Source organism: Suillus plorans (assembly GCF_016647745.1).
Source record: "Suillus plorans strain S12 chromosome Unknown HD556scaffold_8, whole genome shotgun sequence".
Classification (NCBI taxonomy): Eukaryota; Fungi; Basidiomycota; class Agaricomycetes; order Boletales; family Suillaceae; genus Suillus; species Suillus plorans.
In genome coordinates, this window is record NW_024537392.1 from 138,956 (window position 1) to 156,789 (window position 17,834).

General features: G+C 46.5%; 3 protein-coding genes across 3 annotated transcripts; 1 reads left to right on the forward strand and 2 right to left on the reverse strand.

The window, feature by feature from the left end:
• Nucleotides 1-11,870: 11,870 nt before the first annotated feature.
• HD556DRAFT_1339502 (AAA-domain-containing protein) lies at nt 11,871-16,013 on the reverse strand. The gene is made up of 14 exons (XM_041302042.1): nt 15,692-16,013; nt 15,105-15,639; nt 14,918-15,048; nt 14,794-14,870; nt 14,432-14,746; nt 14,178-14,380; nt 13,930-14,123; nt 13,719-13,875; nt 13,515-13,672; nt 13,283-13,452; nt 12,989-13,230; nt 12,557-12,935; nt 12,284-12,507; nt 11,871-12,233 (listed from the first exon to the last, which is right to left on the reverse strand). The coding sequence occupies exons 1-14, from the start codon at nt 15,923-15,925 to the stop codon at nt 12,016-12,018; spliced, it is 3,237 nt and encodes a 1,078-aa protein (XP_041164502.1). The 5' UTR covers nt 15,926-16,013; the 3' UTR covers nt 11,871-12,015.
• Nucleotides 16,014-16,062: 49 nt separating this feature from the next.
• Nucleotides 16,063-17,037, forward strand: HD556DRAFT_1339511 (Gar1-domain-containing protein). The gene is made up of 4 exons (XM_041302043.1): nt 16,063-16,127; nt 16,176-16,238; nt 16,292-16,630; nt 16,685-17,037. The coding sequence occupies exons 1-4, from the start codon at nt 16,091-16,093 to the stop codon at nt 16,900-16,902; spliced, it is 657 nt and encodes a 218-aa protein (XP_041164503.1). The 5' UTR covers nt 16,063-16,090; the 3' UTR covers nt 16,903-17,037.
• On the reverse strand, nt 16,932-17,827 carry HD556DRAFT_956262 (uncharacterized protein). Its single transcript, XM_041312121.1, has 5 exons — nt 17,586-17,827; nt 17,453-17,537; nt 17,201-17,404; nt 17,084-17,154; nt 16,932-17,035 (listed from the first exon to the last, which is right to left on the reverse strand). The coding sequence occupies exons 1-5, from the start codon at nt 17,748-17,750 to the stop codon at nt 16,961-16,963; spliced, it is 600 nt and encodes a 199-aa protein (XP_041164504.1). The 5' UTR covers nt 17,751-17,827; the 3' UTR covers nt 16,932-16,960.
• Between the last annotated feature and the right edge of the window lie 7 nt (nt 17,828-17,834).

Consider the following 17,834-nt stretch of genomic DNA (forward strand, 5'->3'; position numbering starts at 1 on the left):
AACTTACATCAATAAGTATCATCATATTTCTTATATTTCCTGGTCAAATCATTTTTGTGTCTTATGAACAGGTGCTTGCACACCTTAGACACTCATGCTATACATATCATGGTAGTAATCTTTATTTATTCATCAATAGATCCACATCAGCAGTGTCCATGGTCTTGACTGTATTTTAGCTTAGTAATCGAGCACAAGTGTCCAGGCTTCCATAGTGTCTGGAGTGGAGTTGAGGGCACTGCTCACACTCTGCTTCTTATGTGGGACTCTGCTGTAGGGCTAGTGGTTTGGAAACTCTTGCTTTAGTTATTTGTGAAGGATACTTAGCAAAAGTGAAGGATGAATGCAATGAGCAATTCATTGGATTTTGGTATATTCCAAAGAAGTAGGAAGCTAGAAATGGACTAGCATAGAGGTAGTGGATTACTGGAGAAAGCTCTTCTACAACTGAATTACAACTATAGTTCTTCTGAGGGGGAGACTGAGGATACACCAGAACCATGTTCCCGAAGGCTGAGCCCTCACTCAAAGCTCACTTTCTCCAAAGCTAGAGATATGCACAACATATGAAGAAAAAGTGCTGGAAAAGAACTGAGATCAATGCTTACAAAATTCACTACTTGGCAAATATTGTTAATATTGCAATCACTGGTAATTAAGAGGTGAGTAAGAGATGTGACTGTGAACTTCCAGAGGAAGTAAGGTACACTGATAAACATAGAGGATATCCCTCTGCATGACAAAGGCATGTGTATATGGAGTCTCAAATAATATAATATAGTTCACTTAGTCAATCAGTCCTATCATTTGTGCATAGTCTTAACAGCTCAACAAAGAGCTCTTTCTCCATATCACCAATGATATATTAGACAAGATAGTGTTTTAGCTTCTTCATTACAGCTAATGATCATCTCTTGTAGCATTTGGCACACATTGCCAAGCTCTCCGGATTCAGCGGTTGTATTATACCTAGAGACAGTGCTGGATCTTCTCCTAGGGATAGTGCCAGCGCATCACACATTGTCATTCCAACTCACATTCATGTGCACCATAGCACTACTCAATCTCTCAGTATCCCATCTCATACAGATGTCCTAGAGACCCAGAATGAACTGGAGGAGGTGGTGGTGGTGGTGGTGGTGGTGGTGGTAGAGGTGGCTGTACAGGCCCTACATGATGTCTTACAGGTCTCAGCGGACTAATTTATTTGTACTTGTGTATGTTTTAGAGGTAATTGTGTAGAGTATGCTTAATATGATCATCTGAAAAAAGATCTGATGCAAAACAGTGAAAGAAACACTTGAAATGTGAGCTTGTTGTAGCAAACAGCGAGCACAAAGGTTTACAGGACTTGCTGAACATTGTTGAAGCCAAAAACATTAGGGTACAATATTAATAGCATGCTGGGACATTGCTGAGGTGCCTAACTACCGACTACTGCTTATTTTTGCTAAGTACCCACAATAAATACCCAGCAACTATCCATCCAAGCACTACATTGCTGTATCTGCCTGTACTTAGAAGTGCCCTGACAACCAACATCCACCTTTAATTACAAGAGTTACGTGGGAGTCACAGGTTCAATTGAGCCCCTCTGATAGCCTGTAGTGTTGTTGGCAGATTACTGCTGTTCTGCCATTTGCCGTGGCAGAACTTGGCAAAACCTGGCAGTTGGCAGAAGGTCTGGGGCAGAACTTGGCAGAACTTGAATAGGCACCGGAGCACACATCACTGAGATGAATCTATCATATATGATAAACTGTATAGTCGTCAACACAAATCTTAATTGTATCCACCCAATAAATGAACATAAGAATTAGGTGTTATCAACCTCGATACAGCGCATAACCTCGAAAACACATTTGCATTTGAGCCACCACTTACAATCCAAAGTAATATCGATGACCTGCTTGCTGGCCCAGAAGTCATTTCAGTTGACAAGATTGATGCAGAGTTTGATGCACTCGAGAAGCAGAATGTGGTTGAGAAAATTACTGATATTGATATCAATGGACTCAAGATATTGGAAGGTAATATGTACAACTTCAATGAGCTGGAGCAAGTTGAGGCCGGTGTAGAAGTGTCATATCCCGCATTCCGGACCAACATCCGATGATGTTCCCATGCCTCATCCGGACCTCCGGACCTCCTGTCCATGTCTCCAGACCCAATCCTCTATCCGTCCGGATCCCTGTACTCCTGCATCTGATATCCGGATGCCAGATCTGATATCTACATCTCCGGATCTCCAGATCTGACCTATCTGTCATGTCTGAACTCAAACCTTAAATCAGCGCCCATCCCCTTATGGTAATCACCTGTCTCTGGACTTCCGAACATCCAGATCCGACCCGTGTCTATCTTCCGTGCCTTATCCCTTTGTACGTTCCTTCTTGAGTGAGACTTACTCATTTTCCGTACCTCATTTCATTTCCAGCATTATTTTCCTATGTCCTCATCTCCGTCTTCATTTACTATTTTCCGATAGACTAGTGTTTGACTTTTCTATACCCTCCGTCCACAGCCTCGCATAGCTTCGGACTGTGCTGACTGATTCTCTGTTATGTCCTTTGTAGTATATAACCCCTGTAAAGTCTCTATACTTCCTCAGTCTGAATATTACACATATTAGTCCTCGCACTAGCCTTCACCCTAAGTCCTCGTAACAGTTCTAGTCCTCTGACTTAGTAATTATCCATCTCAGGCCTAGGGAGGAATTCCCTAGGCCGGAGCTCCGATCCTCTGCTCCTCTGCTCCTCCACTCCTCCACTCCTCCGATCCACCATTCCTCCAAGTTTCCAGAAGTTCCTCCGGAACTTTCCCGTGGTCCTCCGGACCTATTCTGCTTCGGACTTTGTCCTTGCAGCCTTTCCTCTGTTTACTTCTACTCAGGACTTGTCCTGAGTAGCCATTACACATATCCCTGTCAGGACGAAACTCCATCGTAATTTCCGGAAGTTCCTCCGGAAGTTTCCCGCACTCATCCGGAAAGTCCTTCCGAAGTTTCCCACACTCCTCCAGAAGTCCTTCGGACTTCACTGGACTTTCTCCGGACTTCATTCTGAAGTTAAGGGCACATACTCGGGTAAGGGGCGCAGCGCACAAGCTGAAGCCAAGCCCCTTGGAATCAGTCCTACCCTTTGTGCACGGTCTTAACAAGAAGAGGAATTGGTAGGGTAGATAAATGGGTGATATGAGATGTACTCAAGTAGTCCTCGATGAGCAAGTTATGTGTCGACCCAAGGGGATTGCTACTGAGAAGGTTCCTCTAAGTTTATATATGGAGGGAAACACTGGACCTCTTACGACTGAGATGAGTCGAGCTATCTATGTCTGAATAGACAATCGGCAGAATGCCAGATAGACGGAGGTCTGCTCTCGAATGAGAGATCAAGGTTTCTGGCTAAGGCGAGTGTCGCTGACTCCCTTAGAATAGTGGTTCTGTAGACAGTAAGGTTGGAGACCTTACTGAAGGACAATGTTCCAGGTAAAACCCAGTAGATTAAAGTAAAGAATACAACCGTAGATAGCTAGGTTAATATACAAGTGTTTCTAGCAGAGCTTGAAAGTGTTTATCAAGATAGAAGCATGATAAGAGAAAAGATAAGGTGGACAGCCCGCTTGGCAAAGATAAGAGATAAGCATGATACGGACGGCCCGTTTGTAAGTGCAATAAAGGAAATGAAGATAGGGGTTAAATGTTACTGTAACATTACCCCACTGCTATGGTTGAAGTCTCCGACTTCAATATTCCTCGGTGTTGACATACTCGTCCATGTGGTCATAGTAAATTGGGTCTGCGTCAGCGTTGCAGAACTCCGGTTCGTCATACTTAGTGGCATACTCCCAATTCGCTCGGTCTATTTCTTCCTGGAGTTCTTCATCTTTCCTCGCCTCCCATGCTGACAATGCTTCATAGAAGCCTTCATCAGTGTAAACCAATGGAAATAGTTCCTTCTGGGCGGCGTAAGGGCAGTAGATGGAGAGATGGCCAGGTTTCTGGCTTTGGCATACGCGGCAATAATATTCGGGGCAGTTCTTGTGACGGTGCCCGAGTTTCTTGCAGACACGACAGACGAAATTGTCTGCGGAGAACTGGGGTTGTTTTACTGTGATGACGTCGGGGGTCTCGGTGAGGTCAATGACTTCACGCTTCTTTCCCTTAGAAGCTCTAATCTTCGACACTCCGTGCACAGTAGCTCCTCTACGGGTCTTTCGTTTAAAGACGACGGTGGGTTCGGGGATGGGTAATGGTTTTTCAGCTTGTGCTGGCTGATCAGCAGGCTGAGTTTCTTCTCTAGTCGTATCTGCAGCAGGTACGCTGCTGGGGGGAGTGCTAGTAGAAGGGCTTGGCGGGCGACCGACTTCGGTCTTGTTCCGTTCTGCAACAGTTCATATAACTGTTTTGCAGACAGTACTAAAAGCAGAAGGAAGAAGCTGAATCTCAAGACTGCGAATTTGTCTTTGGAGGTGTTGGCAGGCGAGTCTGAGGGCATCGTCCTGAATTTCCTTGAATCTGAGTTCAAGGGCGGCTGTGGCGCGTATAACGTGGATCTGGGAGAGAATGGGGGCGGCGACGAACGCGGGTTCTTTGGCGAGCTGTTTTTCTAGTTCAACTGCGTGAGGGAGAGACAACAGGGTTGTTTCGACGATGGCGTCGTCGTCGAGGTCAATGATGTTTTTCTTGTACGTGGAGTTTTCGAGGGAGAAGGCAGAGGAGGATGATCCAGTGGGAGAGGGTGTCAATGGGGGAGTCATGATACTTGGGATGTTTGTTTCGAGGGGAATGGTTTGTCAGTTCAATCTGTGTCTCTTTTTATACGTTGTTAAGAGTTCTTTCGAACTCCGCAAGTTCTCCTCGGGTATCCATTCGTTGCTTCCGGAAGAGTAGCCTATCCATGATACGAGATAGCGTCTTCGTTTACCCATGCCCTTATGGCTAAGAATAGCTTCCACTTCGTATTCTTCTTCGCCATTGATAACGTCAGGCGGAGGTTCGGCATAGTTCGGTCCGTGTATCTCTGTTTCGCGATAGGAGGATAGTTCAGAAGCATGGAATGTGGGGTGAACTTTCCATTGATCTGGGAGTTTCAGGGTGAACGTGATGGGAGATAAGACTGCGGTGATAACGAATGGACCGTATCGCTTGGGCGCAAGTTTCCTAGATGGTAAAGATGTTAGGAGATTGGTGGCCGTGAGCCATACCTTATCTCCTATCTTCCACGGTCGATACTTCCCATGGTGAGATCTTTCTGCCATTCGCTGCATAGCAATGTTATGGCAAGCGAGTGCTTCTTCACGTATCTTCTGGAGGTTCCTGAGTCTTTCTTCTGCTGCTGGCGTGTCTGATACGGGTAAGATGTGGGGAATCCCTCGTGGCTCATAGCCCATCATGAGGAAGAATGGGGACGTGTTTCTGGCGTCATGTTTCCGATGGTTATGGACAAACTCGGCGATGGGAAGATGGTTGGCCCATTCTAACGGGTTACTCCTGCAATAGATTCGAAGATAGGTTTCTAGTTCCTGATTGAGACGTTCTGTTTGTCCGTCTGTCTGGGGATGATAGGCGGTTGATGCGGCGATCTGATATCCAAGAAGTCTGGCGAGTTCTCGAGAGAATTTAGAAATAAACTGTGGTCCTCTGTCGGAGATTACTTTCTCATGGAGGCCAAATCTCTTGAATACGTTCTTAAGAAATAGTTTGGCTACTCCTTCCGAGGTAATGTTTTTGTTGCATGGCGAAATAATTACCCCCTTCGTAAGCCCATGGTCTACCATGATCATGATAGAGTCGAAGCCTCCGGACAATGGCAGATCAGTGATAAGGTCGACGGAGACCTGAGAAAAGGGGCGAGTGGCAGTGGAGGGAATAGGGCGTAAAGGTGGGGTAGTTGGGTGAGTGTCAGCTTTCATCTGCTGGCACAGCGCGCATCCATCAACGTATTTGCGAATATAAGTTCCCATAGCGGGCCACCAAAAGTCCCGCTTCACCAATTCCTCAGTTTTGAATCTCCCAGGGTGTCCCGCTGTCAGGTGATCATGGTGTTTGAATAACACATCATGTCGTTGGGCCACTGGCACATAGGCTCTCTTTTCGTAAAAGAGAATGCCATCAGTGCATGTCCAATCGGAGAGGGCAGATTTCATAGGGGGAAGGCATATTCCATCCAACGCTTGCATGGCCTTCTGATATGTGGGGTCATCGACGGAGTTGCGGGCGATGCTGTCGGAGAGGTCATTGTCGATCAATCGCACGAACATGGTATCAGGGAGGAGAACGCGGTTCTCGTTATCATCCTTGCCGAGTGAGTGGTCAGGACGTCGCGACAGTGCATCGGGGGCAGCTAATTTAGTACCCGCAACATGGTGCAATTCCAGCTGAAAGTTTGACAAGATAAGCTGCCATCGCGCTTGTCTTCTCGTCAATTTCTGAGCGGAGCGGAAGTATAGGAGATTCATGTGATCCGTGAATACAATTACGGTGTGGGGGCTTCCTTCAAGATAGTGGCGCCATTCAGAGAGTGCTCGGATGACTGCCAATAATTCCCTATCAAAGATCTCGTAGTTTCATTCTGCGGAGTTGAATGATTGAGACAAATAACCGCATGGATGGTACATCCCGTTTTCATCGGTCTGTAACAGCACTGCTCCAGTTGCTGCAAGCGACGTGTCAGTGGTGATTGCAAATTGTCGAGTTGGGTCAGGGTTTCGTAGCACTGGTTGTGATAAGAAGGCGTTCTTAAGGTGGTCAAAAGCGTCCTGGCAGTCGTTCGTCCATAGGAAAGGGTGGTCCTTCTTTGTAAGGTCAATGAGGGGTCAGGCGATATCGGAGTAATGAGCAATGAATGCTCGGTAGAAATTGCAAAACCCTAGGAACGATCGTGTATCCTTCAGGTTTTCTGGGGTTGGCCAGTGCTTAATCCCGTCCACTTTGGCAGGTTCCATACCCACCTCGCCGGGTCGAATTATCATTCCGAGGTACTCTACTTCTTGAGCATCAAAGGTGCATTTCTCCGGCTTGACAAACAGTTTCTCCCTCCGAAGGATGTCGAGGATTTCAATTGTGCGTTCTCGATGTTGCCGGAGATCCTTCGAGAAAATTAAAAGATCATCCATATAAATGACCAATCATCCCTCATTTATCTGCTGCTGATAGAGTTTTGACATAAACGCTTGGAACGTTGCCGGGGAGTTCGTTAGTCCAAAGAACATGACTGTTGGTTCAAACAATCCTTCCTGCGTAGTGAACGCTGCTTTCCAGCGGTCTTCAGGATGGATTCTGACGTTATTGTATCCTGATCTTATGTCGATCTTCGTGAAGTACTTGGCATCATAGAGTCGTTCGATGAGGGATTTCGGCAAGGGGAGGGGATATTGGTTCCGTATAGTCCAATCATTAAGATATCGGTAATCTTGACAGGGGCGTAATTCTCCGCTTTTCTTTCCTACGAAGAAGAATCCGCTGGCTTGGGGAGATTTGGATGGGACAATGAACCCTTTTCTGGTATTTTCTTCAATAAAGGTTTTGACGGCTTCCCGTTCTTTCCCGGATAACGGATAAACCTTCGAGGTTTTGGGTATGAATCCTGGTTTGAGATCGATGCAGTGATCTACTCCAGGTCTTTCGGGTGGAAGTTTGTTAAGGCCGTCTTTGGCGAAAACATCTTGGTATGGGTGTAGGAAAGGGGGAACGAGCTCTTCAAAAGTTTTCTTTTGTTTTTCCATTTCTCCTGCGACTGCGAATTCTTGGGCTTTATTGCTTGTTTTTCCAAAGTTTTGTTCCTTCTTCGACGTTCCATCACGAACGAGCGGGGTATCGAAAGATAGATCTTCGATGATGCGCACCGTTGATCCGTCAGTGGCGTACTCAACGAGTACTTCATCGTTGGCTAGTTGATAGGCTAGAGGGTCGAGGACCGGGGGTCTAAAATTTTCTGACCAAACGTCGTCTTTAGTGTCATAGTTGGGGATTTCTTCATCTATTACTTCTTCTTCTACGGAAGCGGTATAGGGGGAGGTGGTTTCATCAGTCACCACCTTCACCTGTACTGGCTTCCGCAGTTTAGAGTTTACCCAAACTCGAGAGGCTTCTTTCTTGACGATCTTCTTTTTTTTGAAAAGAGGTGGGAGGGATCTCTTCTGCTGTCTTTTATCGATGTTTTTTTCTATAGCCAATGATCTCTTCGTTGATGGGAGTGACACTGTCTTGTTTTCCCAATCGATCTGAGGTTTCAATGCCACAAGCCAAGGGAATCCTAAGAGGATTTTGTCCTGCTTGGCGAGTTTTGCTACATTGAACTTTCCGATTATGGTTCGTTGATCAATTTTGATCGTGAGCATGCAATAGCGGGTAATAAGCCCTCCTTGAGCGTCTGATCCGTCTGCGGTGATGACGGGGAATGGTCGAGATAGTTTATGGGTTTTGATTTTATGCCTTTTACAAAAGGCATCACTTATGAAGGTTCCGGATGCTCCGGAATCGATGATCATGGAAGTTTCGACGGTTTGTACGTGTCTATCGGAAAGAATGGATGCAGGGATTCTCAATTCATTTCTGGTTCCGATAGAATGTATTAGTCGTACAGTGGTAGGGAGTACTGACGTCGAGGCAGTTTCCCTTTCTAAAAATCCACTTCCATGAAGCGACGTTCTACTTCTGTAAAGTTGCTATCTTCTTCCTCCTCAGCTTCTTTTGTCTTCTCTTTCATGGTTTTCCTTCGGATTGGGGTTTTTCTCTTTGGAGCGTTTTCTTCGTCCTTCTCCTTCTTTCTTCTGATGGGTGTTCTTCTGGAGGAGGAGGCGCGACTTTCGACTTCGTTGTCGCTGCTGCTTTCCTCTTCTTTGTTCCTTCGGATCTGATCTCTTTCTCTAGGGTGGAAAGAGGTGTCGTTGGCACGATGTCCTACTTGGTGACATTTGAAGCATCTTCCTTCTTTGAGGTGCTTCTTTAATTCGGCGTTCGATAGACGGCTTATGCGGTCGACTTCCATGTCGTCGCTTCTTCTGGGAACATAGTGTCTGTTCCCAAAGTTCTTCTTTTTCTGCTGGTTGGGCCTTTCCTTCTTCTTGATGGCTTTTAATCTCTGGAAGGTGTTATCGAGATTGATACAAGTGTTAACCACCGTATCGAAGTTGTCAAGGCTTTCACCGGTGTGGTGGAAGCTGTCTTGAAGCCCGTAATCTAAGCCTTGTCTGAAGAATTCAATAAGGGGGGCTTGTTCGGACATTCCTGCCCTGTGTGCGAGGAGTTTATAGTTGGAGATGTAGGTGTGAAGATCTCCCTTCATTTCCAATCCTCGGATCTTCATCATGGCGGTTCCGGCGGGATCCATGGGTTTAAAGGCTTCGTCGAAGTCCTTCTTGAAAGTGGCCCAGGTTCCGTAACCAATCATTTGGCCAGAGGTGTCTTTCCTCTTAGGGTCTAGAGCTGCTTCCATGAAGTCTTCCGCCCATATCGCTGTGTTTCCTTTTGTCATGTAGGATAACACTAGGATGATCTTCTTCTTGTCTTCGTTGTATACTTGATCGTTAATATCAAGGTACGCGTGACATTTCATCATGAATCTTTTGGATTCTTCTCGGTCTCCATCGAATTTGGGGGGGGAGCCGATCTTGAGTTCTATATCTTTGGCTTTGGTCGTCATGGTGTTCAAAGGAGGGATATTTGGTAAGGCTCCTAAGTTCAGGGCTCCGATCAAGGGAGTTAACGAAGTCGTGGTGTCGATTTCATTGCAGATGGCAACGGTTCAGTTGATAAGACTTTAATCTTGTGTTACGACTGGGATGAGTCGAGCTATCTATGTCTGAATAGACAATCGGCAGAATGCCAGATAGACGGAGGTCTGCTCTCGAATGAGAGATCAAGGTTTCTGGCTAAGGCGAGTGTCGCTGACTCCCTTAGAATAGTGGTTCTTTAGACAGTAAGGTTGGAGACCTTACTGAAGGACAATGTTCCAGGTAAAACCCAGTAGATTAAAGTAAAGAATACAACCGTAGATAGCTAGGTTAATATACAAGTGTTTCTAGCAGAGCTTGAAAGTGTTTATCAAGATAGAAGCATGATAAGAGAAAAGATAAGGCGGACAGCCCACTTGGCAAAGATAAGAGATAAGCATGATACGGACGGCCCGTTTGTAAGTGCAATAAAGGAAATGAAGATAGGGGTTAAATGTTACTGTAACAGGACCGGGCGCTTGGTCAAGCCTGGTAAGGCGCGCGACGATGAGCGAAGCGTGAACGAGCGAAAGCGACGTGAAGCGCTAATGAGCGATGACGAGCGACTATAAACAGTAATGCGCGCTGAGCGGAGGTAACACACATGTTCGGGTGGTAGAGCGGAGTGACTCTTAATGAGTCAGAAAACAAACTGACAGAGTTCCTAGTAATGTACGGCGGCAGGTGCTCGTATGGTACTTAAATACTTAATTTCAGTCGGTAGATATGATGGAGAACTTAGACTTAGAGTCCAACGATGTGTGGGCAGAAAGATGATCATTATACAGTTTAGGCACGAGTATATATACTAAGTAACATTAAGCACTGTCAAGTGCGAAGGCGATGTAGGACACGAGCTGGCGCTGGGCTCGTATCGAGCTATTTCACAGTACATGTCAAATACCCGTCACATGCTAATCACTTCCCGATGTTATCCAATGCTAACCCGCCAACCCGACGTTTAGGCCGCATCGGCCGATGCAAATTCCCGCGCACTTGTCCTTCCCGTGTCTTGTCCTGTCTTGCTAGCCCCACTAGGTGCGTAGTTCATTATTTCACACATTACTCACGTCGTAGCAAGCGCTATTACATGTTTTCCCATAGTCCGCAGCGCCTCATGTTTATTTACATGTACTTCGGATCCGAAATCATCGGCCACTACCTTCGCCTATGGGTTCCGCATTTCTATGTACTTACATATATATTGGACTGACCTCGAGCATTATTCATTATCCAAGTAGAGGGGAGCAGTTCCCCGACGCTTAGTGGTCAAACCCGATATTTCATAGTTCTTAGTTGACATTGCGGATATCATCGTTCCTTCACCGCCCGTATCAGTCATTGTTATTATTGCGCACACCACTCGCTCTTCCGACGCTCACTATAGCGTTACTATTAGTTTCCGACACCCCGAACCCGAACCCGATAACCCGAAAACATCGGACCCGACGCTTTTGCATCGGACATCGTAATTATACCTTTGGACATTGTTTCCCGCGCTCGGACTATTGACCCCACATTACTCACTTACCCCCAAGACTATTCCCAGACCGCAGACCCCTGGGTCGAATGCACTTGTCAGGCAAGTATAGCAGACTAGGCAGTGCAAAGACCACAACACAAATATATCAGTTTGGAGCCATCTTCGTATAACCAAACTCGTGTTGTTGTTTCTACAGCGAACCGAGAAGCGAAGCAGATACGTGATAACATGTAATTATAAGAGTCCATGACAAAACATACGGAATATGTCCATAAGCGCCGGAGATATGTCAGAATAAAAGGGAATATGATGGGAACACGCACCAACGAACCAAACGGACATGGAATGGATGGACGGAGGATGAGCGACGGAACCGAGGATGCGCGCCAATGCGCGATCGAAGCGCTCATGCGCACAAGCGGCCAACAAAGCACTCAACTGCACTGAGGTGAGATATGAGTTGCACTACATTAGGAAGTGATTGGAACATTAGGAATTTAGGTCCCTACAAGCCCACAGAGATATTAGTCTCTACACCGGTATGGTGCCAAAGTCCATTGATGAGGAGCTCTTGGTGATTGATCATGGTGCGAGAGGCGAAGAGAGTGGTTGGGATGTCGCATTGTTAATGTCGACAAATGGTTTTTTGTAGTCGACAAATAATTTACCTTATGCCTGGTTTTGCCATGGCACAACCCTAGTTCTGCCATGTTCTGCCGGTTTTGCCAGCAGAACTGCCTGCAAATAGTTCTGCCCACAGCACTACTGATAGGTCATCATGCAAGAAGGTATTTATGACATCCAGACAGCATTATCAGTTACATATCTTCCACTATCTCCTGTATGAATCTCTTCTGAATAGTAGCATAGTGCTGCATCTCTACTGCACTAACACTAGGGGCTAGTTCATTCAGAGCACGGATGAAGTCCATCTGAGTAACCGAAATGTGTAAGTCGCCTGATCCTGCTATTTCAGTGAGATAGTACTGAGGTGTCAGTGGATGCTGCCGAAATTCTGACTGTTTGTTGAGTTGTGCTGTTCAGTGTATCGTTAGAATGTCATACACATCATGGGGCCCGACAGACCTATTTTGCTATCCAGCTCAGCAACCTTCCTGTTTAGTGCATTTAACATTGCATCAGAGCATAAAGCATAGAAGTCGGCTCCCGTGTAGTGGAACGGGCACTCTTTAGCAATGTCTGCGAGACTAAGATCACGATCGAGCTTGAATTTTCTTGTGAGCGCATGAAGGATATCAAGTTGAGCTTCGTGCGTCTCGCTGACCCCGAGATATAACATTCGGTCAAACCTAAGGAAAGAACGTAAGGCTAGTTTCATAAGAAAATGTGACGTCAAACCTTCCAGGGCGTAAAAGAGCTGGGTCTAATAGGTCGGGGCGATTGGTAGCTCCGATGACGAAGACGTCACCTCCACTTCCAGCAGACATACCATCCAGTTCTGCAAGAAGTTGACTTACGATACGGTCCATAACACCACCCGAGTCCCCTTGATTGCCTCGCTTTGGCGCCACAGAGTCGAGTTCATCGAAGAAAATGACGCATGGTTTTGCATCACGCGCACGTTGAAATATTCGTCGAACATTTGCCTCAGACTCTCCAATATACATGTTCAAAAGTTCGGGTCCTTTCACTGAAAAGAAGTTCAACGAGCATGAAGTTGCCACTGCTTTTGCGAGCAGCGTTTTTCCCGTGCCCGGAGGTCCATACAACAAGATTCCTGTGTGGCACCTAATTCAGCAGCTGGGTGACTAGACTAGCAAATGAGTGCACCTGAACGCTTCTTTAATCCCTCGATGAATAATTCAGGGTGCTCCAATGGAAGTTGGATAGTGTCCAATATTTCGTTCTTTACTCTCGACAGTCCACCAATGTCCTCCCACATGACGGCAGGGATCTTCGGAGCCCCGATGTTTTGAGAGAAAGTTGTCCTCGCCTTCAAAAGTGACAATTCCACCTGATTTGCTCGAATAGCTATCGTACTTGGGGACCGTGTCCGGCAAGTAATTTTGTCACTGCAAACATCGTGATCAGCGAGATTATTAACTCGAAAAGTTCTGACCGCACAGTGACTCTCTGACAGCAATAACCTCCGCTTGTGTCAAAAAATCGGCTATATCAATGGCAACTAGTGCAGCAGTCTGCGTGGCAAAAGAAGCCACTGAAACATCAGAAGCCAGTGTGACATCAGTTATGCGATGATATATTATGCTCAATCGTTCTGCCTCAGTCGGAGCCTGTAAGAGGTGCACCGAAGGTTATATAGATCGTCTGTGTAAGCAATCAATAGCGGTCGCACCTTTAGCACGAATTCGTTTGTAAAGCGCGAGAGGAGGATTGCAGGGGCCTTGGATGTGTCACTCGCTGTTGCGATAACGAAAATCTGGCTACCCGTAGATTGCATATGGGCTTCCACGTCCGCTAGACAATCGTTCAGCGCATGTGACATTGTTGTACCTATGGTATTGGTTAAGAAGATGATATCATACTAATATCTGCACACCTTTTCCCGGTTCCGAAGTTGCAGTAGACTGGGACAGCGCGTCTATGTGCCGAATCACGATCGCGCATGGCGCGCATGAAATTGCCATTTCAATTCGAGCTCTTAAGCTGCCTTCTGTATTGATCTCGTTTTCCGAAACTATCGCAAAACAGTTGATCTATCGATGGGATGAATGAATCTAGTGAAGTATGAGTTCAGTGATTGATCGTACTTCCACAATATGTATTCCAAGGCGTCGGGCTACAGAAGAGGCCATTGTAAACTTCCCAGATCCTCGAGCTCCTGAAATAAGCAGAAGTGGCCAGACACCAAATTCCGCAGCTCCTTTGAATTGAGGCGCGTCCGACAAACGAGTCATTGCATCCATTGTGAAAGGTGATTCCCCTGATCTAGCACTAGCGTTCTCTACTCGCTTGTCAATGACACGTCACTCAACCCTGCAAAAGCTAAAGTCCTCACGAAAGGCATTGCAGTTGTGTATGTCTGGTACACCTTTATGTTGTATTCCGAGTTGCACAATCTGAGTGTGCTGGGATTCGATGAAACAGCCGTAGTCGCCTCGAGAAAACTGCGGATGGCTGCAATACTCATCAACAGCACTGGTGGGGTCGTAGTCAACTTTGTCCACGACGAAGGACACCACTGCATTACCGCTCGACAGCCTGTGTCAGAATGAGGTAGGCTTCGGATATTTTGTGTAGACCTTAGCTCACCGATGGATCGGGAGCTTGCTATTGTCAAGCTTGTCAGCAAGTTCTGCGTCGTCGGCATCAATAGACACATTAATGAAATCTCCTGGTTTGACCAAGCGTTTACAGGAACGGAAGTAGGATTGTATTTCTTGAAGAAAAAGAGTCTCGAACTTGCGTCCGGTGGAAAACGGAGATGCGATGCGAGAGAGAGTAAGTGCACGAGCCACTGGTATTGCTGGTTGACGGTTACCAAACGGGCTCGGACGAATCCATGCCAGACTAGAAGAGTCTACATGGATGTTGGAAATCAGCGACGGCGAGGCCTTCACAACACCACTAGAAATCCCTTCAGATTGGAATAAGATCACATATCAAAAACATACGAAGGGACTGATTTGTAATCATGCGCAAACACCTGCACCAATCTTGCCTGGGATGACTTGAGATCACTCACGATAGCCTGAGACAGCAAGTTTAGCTCCGCGCAAAATAAGACAAACGATGTACCCAGTCTCCATCGAGGATGCCAACCCGACGAAAATCAGATGTTCGCAGGTACAGAGCGACATCATGGTTAAAGATATCTGCAGTCGCTCGCGAAATTGGCTGAAGACGGAAATAGGCATTCGTTGCGACGGCTGCAACATTCAGTTACGTTAGCAGGACATCCAAACTGACACACACACACACTCGCCCTCATAGGGGCCCTTATGTTGAGCCACGGTTGCTGGAAGTGCAGCAGTGATGAGAAAAGACTCGCTGATCTCCAGTGGCTCCGAAGCTATCTCAACATCAGATGGGTATTCGCCAACAGCCGATGTGCATCCAGTTTCTGCTCCTTCGTCGCAACAAGCTACCACAAACTGTGTGACATTGCGCTCCACAATCCCTTGAGAGTATGGATAAGTGAGATCAATTTTGTAGCGACACGAGCGGAGCGCTGAGGACAACGCTTCAGAAACGTCGCCATTTGAGAGAAATAACGTTCCGGGAAGGTGTAGTTCTTCACCAGTTCGAATGATCGGCGACGACTGGAAAAGCCATTCCTCGAAGGCAAAACTGTGGGACAATGCAAAACTGTATGCATCGGCAGTTTGGGCTGTCAAAACCACTTCGGAGAGAACGACATCTTCTGCACGAGACACTCGCAGTTTCCGCTGGCCATTGAATGATCCAAAAATATGAGGATACAGGTCTGGCCAGTGAGGTGGAACTGTGATGCACTCGATCTTGTGACAATGAATAGGTGGAACAAAACATGACCAGGTTTAATGGACGCACATCAGGATCCTCGTTCGCCCAACAAGTCAAGCATTCCAAGTCTTGGGATATTAATGAGGATGCGATTGAGTCGCCCGAAGATATTAGGATGAGAATGCGTGAATCCTGCGGTGTAGATAAATATGCCCACAATCGGGAGCTCAGGAGCACAGTATCGCTATCAGCCTTGTTTGGAGGATCTTCGAGAGTGAACTCGCCTTCTACGCTGGGCAAGTGACGGAAGAATAAGCTCATTGAATTCCAAAGCTTGTCGAAGGACGTTGCCTTTGCTGGCCAGTGTTCTACAAGCTGGATGTGACAAACACGATGTGCATATGCCAAGCTTAAGCATATATCATACAACTGTACAGCTGTAACTATCCGCTTACATAATCACATTGTTTTTATTCCTCGCACACCATGAGTCGAGGAGCAAGAGGTTTTAGCAGAGGAGGAGGTACGCGTATAATTCTTATTGAGCGACCAATTTGGCTAATTCTTCTAGGACGCGGTGGGGGACGTGGAGGTTTCCAGCAGCGTGATTTTGGTCCTCCAGCTACAGTCGTCGGTAAGCTATTCATTATCTTTGCAATTTCGCGTCACCGTTTTCACGGTTTGCAGAAATGGGGACATTCATGCATGCTGTAGAGGATGAGATGTTCTGCTCCTCTCTCATATCAGACAGGGTTCCCTACTTTAACGCTCCCATTTACCTCCAAAACAAATCTGTGATTGGCAAGGTTGACGAGATCCTTGGCCCTATCAATGAAGTTTATTTCTCAGTCAAAATGGGAGAAGGTATGATTGCAAGTAGCTTCAAGCAAGGAGATAAAGTATATATTGGAGGCGATAAATTGCTACCCATCGAGCGTTTCCTCCCAAAACCAAAAGTTGCAGGTATGCTCTATTCTATGGGTCTTTCCACTTCTGCGCCTGAGCCTTATTCTCTAGGTGTAACAAGTACGTTTTCTCCTCTCTTATATATGCTTCCGATTCATTGTAGATCATCTTCAGAACGCGGGCGCGGTACCGCAAGGGGCAGTGGGCCGCGGGGACGGGGTGCCCCTGGGGGACGAGGACGGGGAGGACGAGGAACAAGCAGGGGTGGGGTAAGAGGTGGCTTCGGTGGCGACCGGGGTGGTTTTAGAGGAGGTTTCAGAGGAGGAAGTAATCGTGGTAGCAGTGGAGGTTTTGCACCTCGAGGTGGAAGAGGCGGATTCAGGGGATCATGATGATAGTGCTCTGTATTGTGTTAGTCCCAGTGTGCGTCACGTCGTACGTGTGTAGATATCAAGGTTTCAGTGCCTTGACCTCGGTCGAAACAGCAGAAAATCTGTTTGCCCGTTCATACTGCATGGAAATAGACTACAGAGATCATGAAGTTCGTTGAATTATGCACTGGAAGACCCCTACCTGAGAAAGCTGAGCCGACATAGTAACAGCATTCACGAAAGTCTCTTCTATCGCAGGATCAAGTTGGCTGCCTATTGGTCGGTTAGATGTGTTCCCCCATTCAACGTCTGCACGTACCATCTATATCCGAGAGATATGATTCCTGGTTAGTATCGATATTCATGTCAGCGTCACGATGCTGAGTGTAAACCCCCTGAATCATGGCTTCGACTTCGGTGGGACGCGTCCGACGGCGACCTCCAATTTCCCTATCCCACTTCAGTCGCTGATCGGAAAGCGACCAAATATGTCGATCAAGAGCTTCGTCAAAAGGCTCCATCCCTACCATTCATAAGTAAATTAATTCCTTGTCGAACATGTAGCCCTCACCTTCGTCGTCATCGTATGGTTCTTCGGTGGTGCGTCCGTTGATACGAAGATTTGGTCTAGTTATCGCAAAAAGTGTGTCAAGGAACTAACAAATCTCAGAATATCGTATTTGAATGTAATATGCTTTACTCACTTGATTTATGTGAGGCAGAAATGATTCCCTGTCTTGGCTGACACCCTGAGATTCAAGTTCCAAGTCCAATCTATCCAGGAAAGCAGTTGATATATTTCGCTGAAGACGTCGCCAGTCCTGTTCAGTCTCCACTGATATTTTAGGTAGATCTTCTCGGGCATCCATTTGCAAGGGAGGAAAGGTGACGATTAATTGTAATAACAAGAAATGTGACGCGTTATTGGTGGTTGTTTGAACAATTGCGTGCCG